The sequence below is a fragment of the Sarcophilus harrisii genome, chromosome 2 (genome assembly GCF_902635505.1).
Source record: "Sarcophilus harrisii chromosome 2, mSarHar1.11, whole genome shotgun sequence".
In the NCBI taxonomy this organism is placed as follows: Eukaryota; Metazoa; Chordata; class Mammalia; order Dasyuromorphia; family Dasyuridae; genus Sarcophilus; species Sarcophilus harrisii.
In genome coordinates this window covers 419,559,362-419,577,139 of record NC_045427.1, presented here as the reverse complement: position 1 = coordinate 419,577,139, position 17,778 = coordinate 419,559,362, and the positions used below count along the sequence as shown (strand labels likewise).

Sequence of the window (17,778 nt, the reverse complement as noted above, 5' to 3'; positions counted from 1 at the left end):
TCACCTCCCAACATGGTCCAGGCCCTGGGGTACGCGTGCCTACCAAGCTCCCTAGCCCGTGATCAGGGAGGAATTCTGGAGAAGGTGGATGGCTCAGGGTCTTTGTTAGCGTGCCTTGGCCCAGGGTGCACGTGGCAACTCTGTATGGCAGAGGTTAATCATCCCAGACCTTACGTTCCCTGTTATAGGCAGGATGGTCTGAGCTACATGAACTCATCTGTGAAATGGGCAGGACAGTAGCACCTATTTCCCAGGGATCGTGAGAGTCAAATGGGACAATGTTTGCCAACTTTAAAGAGGGCTATAAATCCCAGCTATTATGAAATCATGCCCACAGATAAGAGGGCAGAGGCGGGTGCTTCCTGGCAAAAAAGAGTGGATCCCTCGCCCTCTTACTCACCGCATCCTTCTCTGGGTTGCAGACCTTCACCCACAGGATGTGGTCCAGAAGCCAGTCAATTGGCTTGTCCCGGTAGAACATAAGGATGAACTCCACAATCAGGCTCAGATCCAGGGATTTGAACATCTTCCCTAAAGAGACCACCAACAGTGCCTGAGCTGGGGTGAGGGACAGAAAGGAGGCCAAGGAACAACAGGGGGAGTTGCAGAAAGGCAAAAGTCAAGTTTTATGTAAGGAAAAACTTTCTAAAATTGTAGTGACAGGTGCCCCCCCCCCCCAGCTCCTCAGGCTGACCGCCGTGGGAGCGGCCTCTGGAACCCCCTCCAATTCTGCAGCACTGCCATCAGGAGGGCCTGGGGTGGAGCTGGGCCAAGCAAGGCAGCCATCTCCTCCTGACCCTCCCTGGGGTTCTGTGGAAGGAGGGGCAGCATCCTGCTGAATGAACCTGTGGAGGGGCTGGCGTTGGGGGCAGCAAGGAATCCTAGCACTCACTGTTTGCCCGGCACTGCGTTAAGTGCATACAGATATTATCTCAGGGGATCCTCACAACAACGGTTGCTCTCCCATTACCCCTTACATCGTGTTGTTGTTCAGGCATTCAGTCGTGTCCTACGCTCTGTGACCCCTGGGACCGTAACGCGCCAGGGCTCCCCATGGGGAGCCACTTTCCCTCTCTAGTGGACACCGCATGTTATATTCCTGGGCCTAAGGCCGGGCCTCCTGACTGGGCCCAGCGCTCTGCCCACCAGGCCACCAGCCGCCTCTGCACTACCGCTGACGCACGAGGTCTCCCCTGGCAGAAAGCAAGCTCTCTGAGCCCAGACTGCTCCTTTCTTGTCCTTGTATCCCCAGCGGGCAGTACAATGTCCAGTGCGTAGCGGGCAATTAACTCATTATTATCGTTAGAGTTCAGTTGCATGTGGCTTTTTGTGACCCTTTTTAGGACTTTCTTAGCTAAGATAGTGTGAATTTCCTTCTCTAGCTCATGTGACAGATGAGGAAACTGAGGCAAACAGGGTTAAGTGACATGCCCAGAGTTACACAGCTAATTGGGGGCTAAGGCTCTCCTGACTCCCAGCCTGGTGCTCTATCCACTGAGCTACCTGGCTGCTCCAGTTAGTTAATGCACAATGACTGACTGACTGATGGTGGGAGGAACCGTAAGGCCTGTGGGTCACTGCTGTCCCTCTGTGTTTTGTCATTGTACTAGGCCACGAGCTCCTGGTCATGAGCTTACTGACCCTGTTTGGCCCGGAACAGCAGTATGGCACACAAGCATGAGCTGAATTTGTAGGGTCTTCAAGGACAGGATTCATGTGTCACCCCCTGGGGCTGTCTGTGAAGAGATGGGGTCTGACTGGCAGATGCAGGGACCTCAGGAGCAAAGCAGGTACAAACCACGAGCAAAGGTTCACAGAGCTAGTCTAGAAGGCCTCGGACACCCCCAGACCAATTTTCTTCATTTAACAGAAAGGAAACTGAGGTCCAAAGATATCGCACAGGTGCCAATGACAGCTGGGATCTGAATTCAGGACTTAGCCTTCTTTTCACTGAACTATGAAATCAGGAGGAAGAAGAGGAAAGATAGAAAAAGGAAAAAGAGAAGAGAGGGAGGAAGAGAAGGAAGAGACCTGGAGGAAAAGAAGAGGAGGAGGCCGCTGAGTACTAATCAACAGCCTTGGCCCAGGCAAATGGGAAAAGCTGGGGAGGAGGACAGGGGGAGGGGGGGAGCTGGGCAGAACAGGGCAGGGGGACATGCACCTATTACCAATGAAACCAAGCTGGGAGAACTCCAGGATCATCCACTCCTCCGAGGGTTGCTGTAGAGCAAAATTCTTCATGGTGCTCAGATAGTTGGGTTTGGCCACAATGTCATCCTCCAGCTGCCAGAGGGGAGGGGAGGGGGGGCTTAGAAGCTGACCTCCTCCATTCCCTTTCACCATGAGACAGAATGGTGTGGGGGGATGAGTGGGGTGGGATGCTTATTCTCTGACCCCTAGCTCAGCCCCTGGCCTGCCTAGGGGCCATTTTGGGAGTCCCCATCCTGCCTCCCCAGCAGCAGGCTCGATACAAGGTCACATTCCAACATTGACATCCCCAGAACTGAACCCCTCTCCAGAGTCTCCCCAGAAATCCCCTCCCCACCACACTTAACCCCAAGTGGATATGAACAAGAAGTGTAAGTCCCCCCCTTTCCCTGCCCTCCACCCAGCTTCCCAGGGCGCTGACCTGGACATAGTACATGCCCTTGGCCTGTGCGTACATCATCAAGAAACAGTAGTCCAGGTTCTGCTTGGTTCTCCACCTGGGGGAGAGGGACGTGGCCAGAAGGTCAGGGGCCTGGACCCTCACTCCCAGCAGGGGCCAAACCTATTCTGGGTAGTCCCATGATGGAGGAACTGTGTCCTGGGTTGGTAGGAGGGAGAGGGTGTCTGATCTGGGCTCAGGGTCAGCTCAGCTCCCTGCTGGGATCCCCAGGATGTACTTCCTCCCCATGCTACGGATGGGACAAGCACATGCAGGGGAATGGTGGTTTGCAGGGGTTACCTGACTCTTTCCTTGGGGTCCCCAAAGGACTCTCGGAGTCGAGAGAAGTCAGGATAAAAGTGTGGAGAAGGAGAGATGACTTCTAGGAGGCCAGAATGGATTTCAGTGGGGAACCTGGAAAGGAAATGGGAGAGGGAGTGGATCACAGATCAGGAACAGAAAGGAGCCTCAGAAGCCCCCTATCCCAACCCCTTCATTCTACACATAAGGTCAGGTGACTTCCTCAATCACACAGGTTGTAAGTGATAACAGCAGCAGGTCCTCTGACTTCCTACTGTGCGCCACTGAGGTGGGGGATCCGGTGGTCAGGGAGCACCTCTGCTCTGCGCTCCCTCCCCACTTCCCACCTGGCCCCAGGAGGGGGCTCCTGGAGGGAAGAAGAGGGGATGGAGCCTCCTGGAAAGAGCTCTGGTTCAATGTAAGCAGAGAGATGGGAAGCCTGGCCGACACCTCATTACCTCCTCTGCCCCCCAGGGAGCGAGAGTCCTGGGGTTTCCAGCCCCAAGGAGGAGGTGGTGGGCAGGTGCCCCCGATGATGTCAGCTAAGACATAACACCCCTAATTTTGTAAAAGGGAACTCCCTGTCCTGTTCAGAGGTAACCAGAAACAATGGCTGACAAGGCACAAGAAGGATGGGAGGACGCCAGGGAGGTCATGAGGAGCTGAATGGAACCCCTTACCTACATGAAATCAGAACTCCAGGTTCGGTGAGCAGGGTGAAGCCAGATAAGTGGGCTCCACCGCGCCAGGCCTTGAGGCTTTGGCGAAGCCCTGATCCTAAGGGAGAGCCCTGCAGAGCGACTGGGCTCTGCTCCCACTTCTGCCACATTTCTCACAGAAAGGGAATCAAATAGGAGCCAAACCTGTTACCTGTGAACACCTTAAACCTGGGGCCCGGCCAGAGTCGGGCAAGAAAGCTGATGTGAAAAGCATTTTGGAAAGGAAAGAAGGCTGCAGTGTGATCAATGAAATATAAAGGATGGCTGGGGGAAGGGTGAGAGAGAGAGAACACAGTTATGTGAACCGTATGCAGTCAGATTTTTTTAAATGTTAGTTTTGGTGATATTTTTTCTTGCTCATTTTCTTTTAAAAAATTATTTGTAATATAGGATAGATTTCTAGGAAGGGAAGAAATACAGGGAGAAATCTGGGCAATGTAAAAACAGAGGATATCCATAAAAATCTATTTTTTAAAAAAAGAAATGGAAGGAGAGAAGGTGATGGGAAGCAAAGTCAAGAAAACACTGGTCCTCTCTCCTACAGTGAACCCTGGTTCCCTGAGGCCCAGCCTAAGGTACATTACAGCAGGAACAGCTCTATTTTGGGAGGTCAACAAATCAACATCAACATCATTTTTGTGGCTGGGTCCTCCCTGACCCAAATGATTCTTTCTCAAGGTATTTTTGAAATTTTCCCTTTTTCAGTGGGGCAGACTTCTCTTCTTACAAATTCTTGTCACCTACTTTTTCTTTGTCTTGCTTCCTAATGCCTATTCCTGTAACCTCAGGACAACTTGTGGGTGCTTGATCTCACCTCAAATTCTGCCCCCAAGCTTAGTTCTAGGCCAGTTCTAAATGTAGTCCTAGAGCTGCAGCTGAAGGGGGCTGAATACTCAGAGATCTAGGAAGAAGATGGAAAATGTGAGGGTCCCAGCCAGAGATGTGCCCTGTGCCCCTCATCCCCATGAGTATCAAGGGGCAGTCACTACTTACAAGGCCTTGATGTTCTCCGTCACCCCCATCGTGTACTGGGTATCTGTCTGTGAACAAAGACCAAACAGCCTGAGTCCTGTACCTTTTCCCCCAGACTGTAGGACTCCCCCCACCTCCCAAGTGTCTGAAAGACCAAGCCACACAGAATCACAGGCTGACTCAATTCGGATAGACCTCCTTTCTTCAACACCCTTTCTCCCAAGCTGGCTACCCCACTGCCCCTCCTGCCAACACAGAAATATAGTTCAAAGAATTTAAACTAAAGTCTTAAATTTTGTTTGGGAAAGAACCAAGAAGCCAGAAATAGTCAATACTACTGTGTCACAGAATCAAAGATTTAGAGCTGAAAGGGATGTAAGAGGTATAAACCCCTAATTTTCATATAAACTAAGGCCCAATTTAAGTGATTTACCCAAAGTCATAGAAGTTGCATGTAACCTGGCTGGGATTTGAAATTGGATTTTCTCCAAATCTAGTGTTTTTCCTACTGTACCATGTCATCAGTCCACCTGAGGGGTGGCTAGAGAACCCTTCTAGAATCATGAGCAAGAGCTCTTTTTGTGGTGCAAATAACTGAAAATTGAGAGGATGCCCATTAACTGGGGAATGGCTAAACAAATTGTGGCATATAATTGTGATGGAATATTGTTGTTCTACAGGAAACGGTGAGCAAGATGCTCTCAGAAAAACCATGGAAAGACTTAACATGAATTGTTGCTGAATGAAGTGAGCAAAACCAGCAGAACTTTGTACACAGTGACAGCAACACTGTATAATGATCAACTATGACAGACTTAGCTATTCTTAGCAATACAGAAATCCAAGATAATTCCAAGGGACTCATTTTGGGAAATGACATCCACATCCAGAGATAAAGTATGGAATCTAAATGCAGATTGAAGCATACTACAACTGTCATTTTTTTTTCTTTCTCATGGTTTTTCCCTTTTGTTCTGATTCTTCTTTCACAAGGTTACTAATATGGAAATAATTTATCATGACTGTACATATATAACCTGTATCAGATGTTGTCTTGGGAGGGGGAGGGAAGAAAGAGGAGATAAATTTGGAACTCAAAATCTTACAAAAATGAACATTGAAAACTATCTTGACATGTAATTGGGAAAAATAAAATACTATTAAGGCAAAAATTTTTCCCATACAAAACAAAAATAAAGTCACGAGCAAGAGGAAGGAAGGATAAAGAAGGGAGAAGTTCAATGCTTGCAAGCTTAGGGATTGATGTCAAAGAGGAAACATTGCTCAGCTGAAGATTTGCTCTAGTCCCCTCAGTCAACAGGAAGGCTCTTCAAACATGAAAGAGTGAGAAAAAGGCTATAAAGAAGGAATTGGGGCCTGCAGGAACTGAGAATGAGGGTCTTGAAAGGGGATGTTTCATTTTCACCTTTGTATCCTCATTCCTGATATATACCTTATAAATATCTCACACTTACTAATTATGAGAGACTAAGCAAGTCACTCATTGGTTTGCCTCTGTTTCTTCAAATGTAAAATGAGAATAACAACACCTACCTCAAAATATTGTTGGGAGAGATGAATGAGGGAAATAAAGGAATAACTATAAAAAAGCACAATGGCTGACACATAATGAGTGCTGTATAAATGCTTATTCCTTTCTTTTCCCTCCCTGCTCTCTCCCCAGGGCCTGATAGCACTGCGTGCCCCTCACCTCGGCAATCAGCACCACAATGACTGTGTCCTCCTTCTCCTGGGCGCTGAGCTCCGAGATGAGCGAGTGCAGCGTGTCCGTCAGGTACGAGTGCACCTCCCGCCGAACACTCGGGATGCCCATCACAATGGACACTGCAGTGGCCCAGGAACCGGGGCTTAGGGCTCCCCTGGCCCCTGGTCCCCAGATGCTTTCCCTTCCCACCCTGGCCCCAGTCCCTGGACCAGCACCCCTAGAATCCTGCTCTCCTTCTCCACCCAGTCTCCCTCAGATCGCCCACCACCCACTACCTCCGGTGCGGCCCTGGCCCACGTGCAGGGCTGGCTGGAGGCTGCTCTCCTTGGACAGCAGGTGAGGCAGGTGGTGGAAGACAGTGGGCAGGTGCATCACATGCTTGTGGGTGACGTTCCACAGCTTCAGCCTGGTGTCCTCTGGGATGAAGGGCGGGAAGGAAGGTGGCTCAGACACAGCTCCCCCGCCCGCCTGGGCCCCCAGCCCCTGCCCAGGAGCCCCCCACCCACTCACCAGACAGGTGGCCCCAGGTCCGGTTGCCGTCCACGTCCCGCAGGGCCTGCTTCTCTGACACGGCCCTCTTGATCTCATCCAACACCAGGTTCAGCTCCTTGGAGCGCTTGAGGCTCTCCTGCTCTGCAGCGTGTAGGCGGTCACGGAGGGCCAAGAACTCCCGCTGATACACCTCTGCCGAGTCACCTGCAGGGCACAGAGGACCCCACGGGTGTCAAGAAGTGGCAGGCAGACCCACTGGGCTTCCTGGCCAGCTTATGGGCCAGCATCGCCATGTTCACTCCCTCCCAACTGGAAAACTGGACACCCCTCCCCGGTTAGACCTGGACTCAGGCCCAGCTTTGGCCTTTTTTTGCCCCGATCCAGGGTTCTACAATATTTCTTCAGCCATCTCTACACATCCCAGCCAGACTGCTGTCCCTCTAGTAACCCTGCACTTGCAACCCCTTTCAGCTTCCCCACTTAGAATATAAGCTGTTTGAGGGCAGGGACCTTATTTGTTTGTGTTTGTATCGCCAGAGCCTGACACAGTACCTGGCACGTAGCAAACACTTGATAAATGCTTATTATTCAAAACACTTAGATGTGAAAGTCTGGCTTCCCTTCCCCTCTCCCCTTTAAATTCCAAGGTTCAAGTTCCTCAAGGGCAGAAGTTGGATCATGTTGTTTTTCATCCCTAGCACATAGTTAGGTGCCTAATAAATGTTTGTTGATTGATTGATTCCCTCCCCCAACTGTACTTTACAGTAACTTGTCTTTGTATTCATGACTCATACTCTCAAAAAAAAAAAGCTCCAACAGATTTTCCTCTCTTCTCCACAAAGTGCCTCACATCTGTCCCTTGCATTACTGCTACCCCTTTCTACTCCACACTTTCACTGGCCCCTCCCCTGGTCTATTATAATAGCCTTCTAACTGGCACCTCAACCTTCAAACACTCCCCCAGCTTCCTACAGCTCATCTCTGGTCCCTTCACCAGCCACTCTGAAGGCCCAAGGGCTTCTTCTCTGCCTACATCCCTTTTTCTGGCTTAGAAGGCCTCCCAGAGTCTGGCCCAACATACCTGCCCCACCTTACCTCAGTCTGCCCACTTACACAGGGACATTTATAAAGCAAGTTATCTACATGACCTCATTAGAAGTACTTTTATTATCTGAATCCAGATACTATCATCTAGATTTTATAGTCTATGCTTCAGGAGAACTGGGCTCCTCTGCATATCCCCTGTCTCTTCCTATACTGTGCCAGGAGTATGGGAGAGCCCCTGCCTCTCATTTATCCAAGTCGTTCCATCCCATCCTTCAAGGCTACCCCAAGTCACCAGGGTTCAGGAAGGCCCACTTCATGAATCCCAGCCACTCCAGACCCCACTGATCTCTGCTTTCCCTCAACTTTTTCTGCATTTGACAATCATAGCAACCATGGTAATCCCGTTTGTATGGAGCATTTGACAAAGCTCATCTCATTTTATCCTCAAACTACCTGAGAGACAGGTGCTGTCATTATTCCCATCTTCCAGGTGAGTCACACACTGTGGCACTTGTCTTGTACTTTCCCTCTGTGACTTATCATCCAACCTAAATGATGAGTTTCTGAAGGGTAGGAATCAGGCAAGCCTTACTCAACAATTAGTCTTAACCTCCCACATCAATTCAGGCACAGGTAAATAACTGGGTTCATTTCACTTCAATACAACAAGTATTTGTTAAGCAACAATCAAGTATTTTCAAGACCCACCTCTGACATATATTACCCACGTGACTCTAGAACAAACAAGTCAGTCTCTTTGGGTCCCAGTTTCTTCATGTATAAAACGAACTGGTTGGACTAGAAAGCTTCTGAGGGCCCTTCCAGCTCCAGACATATCTTTTTTTTTTCATGATTTAAAAAAAATGTTTATTAAAGCTTTTGATTTTCAAAACATGGTTAAATAATTTTCAACATCCACCCTTGAAAAATCTTATGTTCCAAATTTTTCCCTCCCTTCCCTCCACCTCCTCTCCTAGATGGTAATTCAATATATGCTAAACATGTGCAATTCTATACATATTTCCACAATTATTGTGCTGCACAAGAAATATCAGAACAAAAAGGAAAAAAATGATAAAGAAAACAAAATGCAAGTAAACAATAACAGTAAAGTGAAAATACAATGTTGTGATCCACATTCAGCTCCCACAGTCCTCTCTATGGTTGCAGATAGCTGTCTATCACTGGAACTGTCCTCAATCATCTCATTGTTGAAAAGAGTCACATCCATCAGAGTTGATAATCTTGTTGCTGTGTACAATGACTCCTGGTTCTGCTCATTTCACCTAGTCTCAGTTCGTGTAAGTCTCTCCAGACCTCTCTAAAATCATCCTGCTGGTCATTTTTTACAGAACAATAATATTCCATAACATTCATACACCGTAACTTATTCAGCCATTCTCCAATTGAGGGGCATCTACTCAATTTCCAGTTCCTGGCCACTACAAACAGGGCTGCCACAAACATTTTTGTACATCTGGGTCCCTTTCCCTCCTTTAGGATCTCTTTGGGATATAAGCCCAACAGAAACACCTGATGGGTCAAAGGATATGCACAGTTTGATAATCCTTGGAGCACTGATCTCCAGAATGGTCGGATCGGTTCACAACTCCACCAACAATGTATTAGTATCAGTACCAGTTTTCCCACATCCCCTCCAACATCCATCCAGACTTGCATCTTTGCTTTGGTAATTACAAATGTTTATTGATCCACTATCCAAGTACCTACTAACCTGTTCTAGGTGCTAAGAGTACAAGGACAAGAATAAATCTCTTAAGTACTTGATAGTCTATCCATAACATACAGCTTCACCCAAATAAGTATAGGATAGGGCAAGTTAAAAGGGAAGACAGAGAATTAATAATAGGGAGCTTCAGGGAAGGCTTTGGGGAAGGGCCCGGATGCTTAAGGAAAGCAAGAACTCTGAACAAAGGAATTAAGGACAGAGCTCATTTTGGACTAGAACAAAATCAGGGAGGGTATGCTTACAAAGAAAGCTAGCTGTAGTTAAGCTGGGCTGGGAGAGAGAATGTGAAGGAGTGTGAGGGGAAGATGGAGGCACACAGGGCTGAAGGATTTAAGGGCCAGGCCGAGGAGATCTGGTTTCCTGCTGGAGCTGGTCTGTGAGTAGGGGAATGAAAGGCGGAACCTTGGTTTAAGAGGATTATTTGCTCTCCTGAGTGGAGGATGGAGAGTATTGAGCTAAGGCAAGGAGAACAGCTGGGAAGTTGTTGCAACAGTCCAGGAGAAAGCTGATGAGGGCTCAAACTGGAACCATGGCCACAAAGATGGCTACAGATGAAAGACACATGGAGTTAGAACTAAAAATAACTTGGCAACCAACTGGCTACGGGAAAGTGAAGGTCAAGGATAACTCTGAGGTTACAAAGTGAGATAACTAGTTCCCTCAACAGAAATGCTGAAGGTTGGAAGAGGGGTCCTTCATCTGAATCCTGCTCTGGACATGTTCACAGATTCTCACTAAGTATCTATTGGTTGATTTTCCGAAGATGTGACAAGCCCATGGCAGTCACTGACAATTTAATTCAGACAATAAACATTCATTAGCTTATTATATAGACCACCCAATTGGAAGCTGGAAAGGGGCCTTAGAACACAGACTATTAAGAATTGAAAGAGACATTAGGATGCAGAATGATAGAGCTGGAAAGGCCTTTACAACATGGAATGCAAGAGCTAGAAGCCACCTTAGAATATACAATGTCAGGGCTGGAAGGGGCTTCAAACACAGATCATTAGAGCTAAATGGAGGCTTGGATGTCATTTAGTCCAACTCCATAATTTTATAAATAGGAAGCCAAGCTCAGAGAGAATTGATTGCCCAAAGATCCCACATTAAGTTTATGCAGACCCAGGTCCGCTACTCCATATTCATTCATTTTTCCATTGTACCACATACTCTGATTTATTTTGGACTTTAAAACATCATTTGTTTTTAACACTCATTTAAAAAAATTTTTTTGAATTCCAAATTTTCTCTTTTCCTATTTCAATTAATTTTAAAAACTGTTTGAAAAAAAAAATTTTTTTTTAGGAATTCCAAGTTTCTCTGCGTAATCATTAAAAAAAAAAATACTAAACCCACCTGATGTCATGAAATGTCCTAGTAATCTACTTTAATAAAAGTTCCACCTGACAAGAGTTTTAACCTGGATATATGCACCCTGTAAGACCACAGAGCATAAGCCTGGGGACTTTGGGACACCGGAGTCTCTGAGCAGATTTTTGTTGGGGGGGAGGAGTAGTATGGTATAGTGAAAATTTGATTTTAGATTCAGGAAGAATTCCATTCAAATCCTGGCTCAGAAACTTACTAGCTGTGTGATCTTAGCAAGCTACTTAACATCTCTCAGCCTCAGTTTCCTCATCTATAAAATGAGGGTGTTAGACTCAATGGCCTTCAAAGTCCCTTCAAGTTTTATTTAAATCTGTGCTCCGATAATTCTTTGTTCTTGTCATTTCTACTGAGAAAAAAAAAATTCCTCCTTGCTTGTAGAAAAAAAATCACTAGCTTTTCCAGCATTTCCTAAAGGCATTCCTCTAATCCTGGGGTCTCTACTATATTGCAGTTTGGTCCCTTCTGTCCCCAGGTCAAGGGGTCTAAAGACCTAATGGCTCTGCCCCACTTAAGTTCCCCCTCCGTCAAGGGCAGGATCTAAACACACTGATAATAACATTTGTCAAACACATGATAATCAGGAAGCATTTTAATTAGAAATGACAATTGTGAATATTCTACTTAACACTACTAAATAGAGATGGCAAATTCGAGCTTGGATCAGGCTTCAAATCCTACCCCATATTTATTCCACGTCTGACTCATCCTTCCAACACTCAGCAGCCATGGAAGGCTGGCTAGCTGACTTGCTGTGGAAGCTAATTTCCTGAACTGTATTAATACCTGCAGCTCTCAATTTCCTCATCAGTTAAGTAGGGGTATTAATACCTGCAGCTCAAACAAGATGATATAGGTCAAGTGTTTTAAGAACTTCACAATGCTAGGTTAATTTTCTTATTATTCCTATTTGGCTTTTAAAGCCCTTCACAATCTGGCTCCAGCCCATCTTTGCAGACTGACTTCACATTATTCCTCTTCACACACTATGATCCAGCCAAACCGACCAGCTAGCTGTTCCCCATCTCCCAAACCCATGACTTTGCACAGATGGCCCCCCAGGTAATGAGTCAATAAACATTTACAAAGTGCCTACTATGTGCCAGGCACTGCGCTGAGCATGGGATCCGATGACAGACAAAAGCCAATCCACCTCTCAAAAAGCAGAGAAGACAATATGCCAACAACTATGGTGAAACAAGTTATATGGCATATAAGATGAATTGGAAATAGGCAACAGTTAGATCACTGGGCATTACAGGGCTCTGGACAGGCTTCCAGAAAGGGGATTTAGTTGAGACTTGAAGGAAGCTAGAGGGTGGAGGGCAAGGTCTGGCAGGAGATGGAGTCCAGCCAGGGAAACTCCCCAAAGACAGGAGGGAAGTGTCTTGTTCAAGGAGGAGCAAGGAGGCCAGAGGATTTTATATTTGATTCTGGAGGTGATTGGAAACTACTGGAATTACTAGCTGTGTGATCTTTAACATCTTATTTAACATCTCTGTGCCTCAGTTTCCTCATCTGTAAAATGACGGGGTTGGACTCAATGGCCTCCAAAGTCCCTTCAAGTTTTATTCGAATCTGTGCTCCTAAAATCCTTTGTTCTCACTATTCCTACTAAAAGAAAAAAAAATGCCCCACTTGGCTGTGGAAAGAAACCACTAGCTTTTCCAGCATTTCCTAAGGACTCTCCTCTATTCTAAAAACCCTTAGTCTCCAACCAGTTGCTCAAATAGCTAGGGCCAGTTACACTGACATGAACTTTGGGAAGATCAGTCTGCCGGAGCAGAGGGTGGGCTGGAAGAGGGGAAGACCATGCAGGGGCAGTTGCTTGAAACACACCCTCCTCAGCTCAAGTATTCCATTCTCCAGGGAGTCCATCTTACCCCCCAGCCGTGGGGCCTGTTCTACATACATTTGTGTAACTTCTTCATTTAAGTGGCTCCTCTGTCAGACTGTGGGCTCCTCGGTGGCCAGGATGCTGCTGCTTTCTCTGAAGTATGGCTAGTCAGCACCCAGTGCCCACCGGGCCCACCCCGGCCCACCAGGCTCCAGCCAGGCCTGCGGACCCTTAGCTCCTTAAGGGCAGGGACACTTATTTCTATCTTCCTATCCCCAGTGATCCGGGCCTGCTGCATTCATGTTCTTATTGTTAGCCCACTGTGTTCGTGGTTACCCAACATGAGTCACCAGGCCAGAAGCCAGGGGAGGGGACACAGGGAGGGAGAAAGAGAGGGGGCCACTGCAAAAAAAAGTGCCACGAGTGGGATGGTGGGTGGGGCTTCTGCACAGAACCAAATGGTGAAGCTTTACCGGATTCAATTTTCTCCCCTCTAGAATAGGGATAAGGGTGTGCATTAAGAAGCAGTGTTGCTCTGTGGAAAAGGTGGTCCTACAGAAGGAATTCTGAAAGGAGGGCTAGTAAGCAGGGTTGTCCTGGAAACAAGAAAGCTCCGGGTCAAATCCCACCTTTGACAGTCATTAGCTATAAGCCCACAGGCAAGACACAACTCATTTTTCTCATCTTTAAAAGGGGGAACCAAAACCTGTAGTGCCCCCATGGCCCTGATTCTGTGGGGACTAGATGAAACAATGTTCGGGAAGCACTTTGGGGAACTTTTAAGCGTTTCTATGTTGCTGCTGTTGTCTCTGGGATAGGGCTGGGGTGGAAGAGTCTTCCAGATCAAGAAATTCATTTTTAAGTTACCCTGTTCTGGTGGGGAAGGGAGCCACAGAGCAGATTCAGGGGGAGAATCATGCAACTCACAGGTATTCGCAAGGTCAAGTGGAACAATATCAAGTGCTACTGTGGAGGTGTTTCAGTCATGTCTGACTATTTCCTTTGGGGGTTTTCTTGGCAAAGACACTGGCGGGAGGGGGAGGGTGGGGAAGGGTTGCCATTTCCTTCTCCAGCCCATTCTACACATCGGAAAACTGAGGCAGACAGAATTACGTGACTTGCCCAGGAGGGCACAGCTAGTAAGAGTATGAGGCCCCATTAGAACTCAGGTCTTCCCGACTCCTGCCTGCCATTCTAGCCACTGTACCGCCTTGCCCTACTGATGCCAGCTCTTATTGTGACTACTGAAGTCAAACAGAAAGCTGACCTTTCCAAAGGGCAGTTCTGGGGTCCCCAAAGTTGGCCCCACACTGCTCCCTCCTCCCTGAGATCCTCGGCCCCTGGGACCCAGAGCCTTCACTAGTCAGGCACAAACATCTGGAGAAGCAGTTTATTTTAAGCTTAAACTAGGGTGAAATACAACTCCCCCTTTTGCTGGAGAAATGGGGACTATGGGTATGGGAGCTTGTACACACTGCCAGACTTAACCGAAGGATGGCAATGAGGTTTAAAGGAAAGAACACTGGAATTTAAATCAAAGAAGCTGGATTCAAATCCTGCCTCTGCCTTTTAACAATAAGTGAATAAGGTCACATTTATGACCTTGGACCTTGGTTTCTTCACTTGTAAAGTGAAAGGAGAGAATCAGATGGTTTCTCAGAGTCCTTTCGTCTGAGAGATGATAAGACTATTTGTTTGGGGTTTTTTCTTTATTAAAAAGGAGACTGCACAGGAGGGAAGAATATTCTCAGAAACGACTCTAGTTGTAAAAAATGAAAATAAATTAACATGCTAAGTGGTAAACAATAAAAGAGGGTGGAAAAAAGCTGCTGTAGATCCCTAGTCCCAAAGACCAGGCTTTATAAAGGGGAGTGGAGGAGTAGATGAGGAAGGGGACTTTACAGGAAATAACACAGGGTCTTAAGGGAGAATTTGCTGATCCCAGCCAACCTCTCTGAACATCCTGTTTTGCTGCATCTGTTGAATGTTTTTATTCTTGTTTTAGGGGACTAAGTAATAAAAATTCCTTTTTTTAGCTTCAGCTTGGACAGGCAGCCGGGAGGAACTTTTAAACAATTATTACACTTTAAGGCTTTAAAAAACAGATCTGTTTGATCTTCATAATATCTCTATGAAACAGGTGCTATTATTCCCACTGTATAGATGAGAAAATTGAGGTTGACTGAAGTTCCATAGCTTGCTAGGGTCACACAGCTAATAAGTGCCTGAAGCAAGATGCAAATTCAGGTCCTCCCAAGTCCAAATTCGGTTCCACCGGGCTCCCTCCTTTTTTCTAGCACTGTGTCTGAGGTAAGGAAGGCTCAGCTGTGTTCCTTTAAATCTAGCCTCAGACACTTAATAGCGTGTGACTCTGAGCAAATCCTTCACCCTGCTTGCCTCAGTTTCCTCATCTGTAAAATAATATTCAGTAATACTCACTGACTTCTATGGTCCTGGTCTTTTAGAGTTCTAAATCCAAGATCGTACAAGCTTTGGCTGTAAGCTGACCAGTGCTATACCCTGGGCTGGATGATGACTGTGGACAAATCAACCAACCACTGTGAGCTTCAGTTTCCATCTCTGAAAAACAGAGATAACAATAGCTATCTAGCTAAAGTCCCAGGACTGTTGTGAGGATTAAGTGGGATAAAACATGTAATGTGCCTTATAAACTTTGAGGTGTGATACTAGTGGTTTTATTATAATTATAATCAACATCATCATCACTGCTACAGACCCAGGATACAGCACAGAATCCCCCAAAGGCATTTTGGACCCTCTCAGACTGTGCTACACCCTTGGGGGCAGGGAGGGGAGGCAGACACTCCCCTCACACACACCAGGGGCTTAGGAGGGATGAATCAGTACTTTGTTCCAATTAATGTTTGTTTTTCTTCTACTCCTTTCCGGCCCCCTTCCCTCTCTCAAGTAAACACAGCCCAGGCCATGGCCCTTCTCCAGAGCAGCTTTAGGAGGTAACCATGTACCAAAAGGGCTAGAATACATGTAGTTAACGTCTTCCCTCATAATAACCTAATGAAGTAAGTCTTCAGTCTATTCAAAAGCATTAAAAAGCACCTGCTTATGTAGGTAGGCAGTACCAGTCCTGTCATCATTTTAGAGAAAAAAACAGGCTGACAGGGACCATAAATTTATATTTAGAAGAGCAGGCCCAACTCCCTCCTTTTATGGAGAAAAAAATGTAGGTTTACAAATTTCATAACCTGCTAGCTTACCTTCTGCTCTGCGATTCATCAACACAAGCCTCCCAGCTGTCCCTCTTACAGGACATTGCCCACTCTGGGCACTGCCCCAGGCCTCATTCCTAGAATGTTCTTCCTCCTCGGTTCTGCCTCCCGGCCTCCTCCAAGAAGTCTTAGCTGAAATCCTCACTTCTGCAAGAAGCCCTCTCAGGCTCCCTTAAAGCCAGAGCCTTCGCTCCGGGACCACCTCCAATCTGCACATGTCTTGTTCTGACACACTTGTTTGCATGTTCTCTGGCTCATTAGAGCTCCCCACGGATCAGGACTGGTTTTGCCTTTCCTTTTCTTTCTTTTTTAATATGTACTGTGGATTTTTTTTCCTATATAGTCTTTTACTTTTTAAAATACATGGAAAGAGAGTTCAGCATTCATGTTTGTAAGATTTTGAGTTCCAATTTTTTTCTCCCTCCCTCCCTTATCTTCTCTTCTCCCTTTGAATGCGGATGGCATTTTCCATCCCAAATCTATTGGAATTGGTGTCTGATTCTTTTGTGACCCCGCTTAGAGAGTTTTCTTGGCAAAGATGCTGGAGTGGTTTGCCATTTCCTTTCCAGGCCATTTCACAGACGAGGAAACTGAGGCAGACTTGCCCATCCTCACATAGCCAATAAGTGTCTGAAGCCAGGTGCTCTGCCCACTATGCCTCTAGCTTAGTATATAGCTGGCACTTAATAAATGCTGACTTGATTTGTGAAGCCACTTGCCCGTGATCTCACAATGAATAAGCGTCTCACATTTTCCTGACTCCAAAGCCAGTGCTCTGGAGAAAGTGAATTGACAGGTCTGGGTTAGAGTGAGCACAGAAACGGGTTTGGAGGCCTCTGACTCCTTGCCATTGCTAAGAGGGCCAAGCTACCATCAGTAGGTGGCAACACCTGGGAAGTTAAGGGGCTCCTAGGCCAGGGCAGGCTCAGCCCCGAGGCTTCCCTTCAGGGCAGGCCTGGCTCCGTGAGCCCCAGAAGAGGCCGTGCTAGCTGCTTGACTCTGTGGAATGCCCTTTACAGGGAAGAGGTAACAGCAGAACCGAGTAAGGCAGGCACTGGCTCCGATGCCACACAGCCCTCAGTCACCCACAGCGGCTCCCACAGCCACCCAGAGCTCGCCCCTCCACCCTGCCAGCCCCAGAGCTACACGGGCCAGTCGTCGATGCCTGCCAGCCCCCTCTGCAAAGCTGAGGAGCTTCAGGTGCGGACACACCGTATTTGGCTGCTGGGCGGGTGAGTCTTGCTTGTGGTTATGCTTGCTTCCCAGCTGAGAAAACGGAGGCTTACAGAGACAAAATGTCAAAGGTCACGCGGGTCAGGGATCAAAGGCCTCCCGTCTATGGAAGGCAGGTATCCTTCCCACTCTCCCGGCCCTGACTGGCCGAGTTTGGGGAGGAGCTCACCTGCGATCACAAGGGAGACAAACAGAAAGGCACCATCCCCAGGAGAGGCGTCCCCAAGCTCCAGGGCAGGATCCGGTCTGAGCATCACTCCATCCTTGGGTATTTATTAAGTACCTGTGGGCTGAGCAACCCGCTGGGCCCGGGGCACAAAAAGCAAAATGAAACAATTCCGACCCTCAAAGAGCTTACATTCTATCGAGGGAGACAACACAACCCTAAATAAATACACACAAACAGCAACAATAGCTA

At 47.2% G+C, this 17,778-nt stretch overlaps 1 protein-coding gene across 6 annotated transcripts in view; it reads right to left on the bottom strand.

Annotated features, from left to right (window-relative positions):
- MGAT4B (alpha-1,3-mannosyl-glycoprotein 4-beta-N-acetylglucosaminyltransferase B) overlaps positions 1–17,778 on the bottom strand; it is a 47,886-nt gene that overhangs the window by 8,486 nt on the left and 21,622 nt on the right. For 2 of the 6 annotated variants that reach the window (XM_031953828.1, XM_031953831.1), the window contains exons 2-9: positions 6,875–7,060; positions 6,640–6,780; positions 6,350–6,483; positions 4,660–4,706; positions 2,948–3,061; positions 2,630–2,705; positions 2,169–2,283; positions 401–558 (exon numbers count right to left, since the gene is read on the bottom strand). In XM_031953828.1, the coding sequence (XP_031809688.1) occupies positions 401–558; positions 2,169–2,283; positions 2,630–2,705; positions 2,948–3,061; positions 4,660–4,706; positions 6,350–6,483; positions 6,640–6,780; positions 6,875–7,060 (971 nt within the window). Of the gene's footprint in view, positions 1–400; positions 559–2,168; positions 2,284–2,629; positions 2,706–2,947; positions 3,062–4,659; positions 4,707–6,349; positions 6,484–6,639; positions 6,781–6,874; positions 7,061–8,356; positions 8,467–16,115; positions 16,407–17,778 lie in introns of those variants that run through there. The other 4 variants (XM_031953829.1, XM_031953832.1, XM_031953830.1 and 1 more) reach the window with 3 other exon arrangements.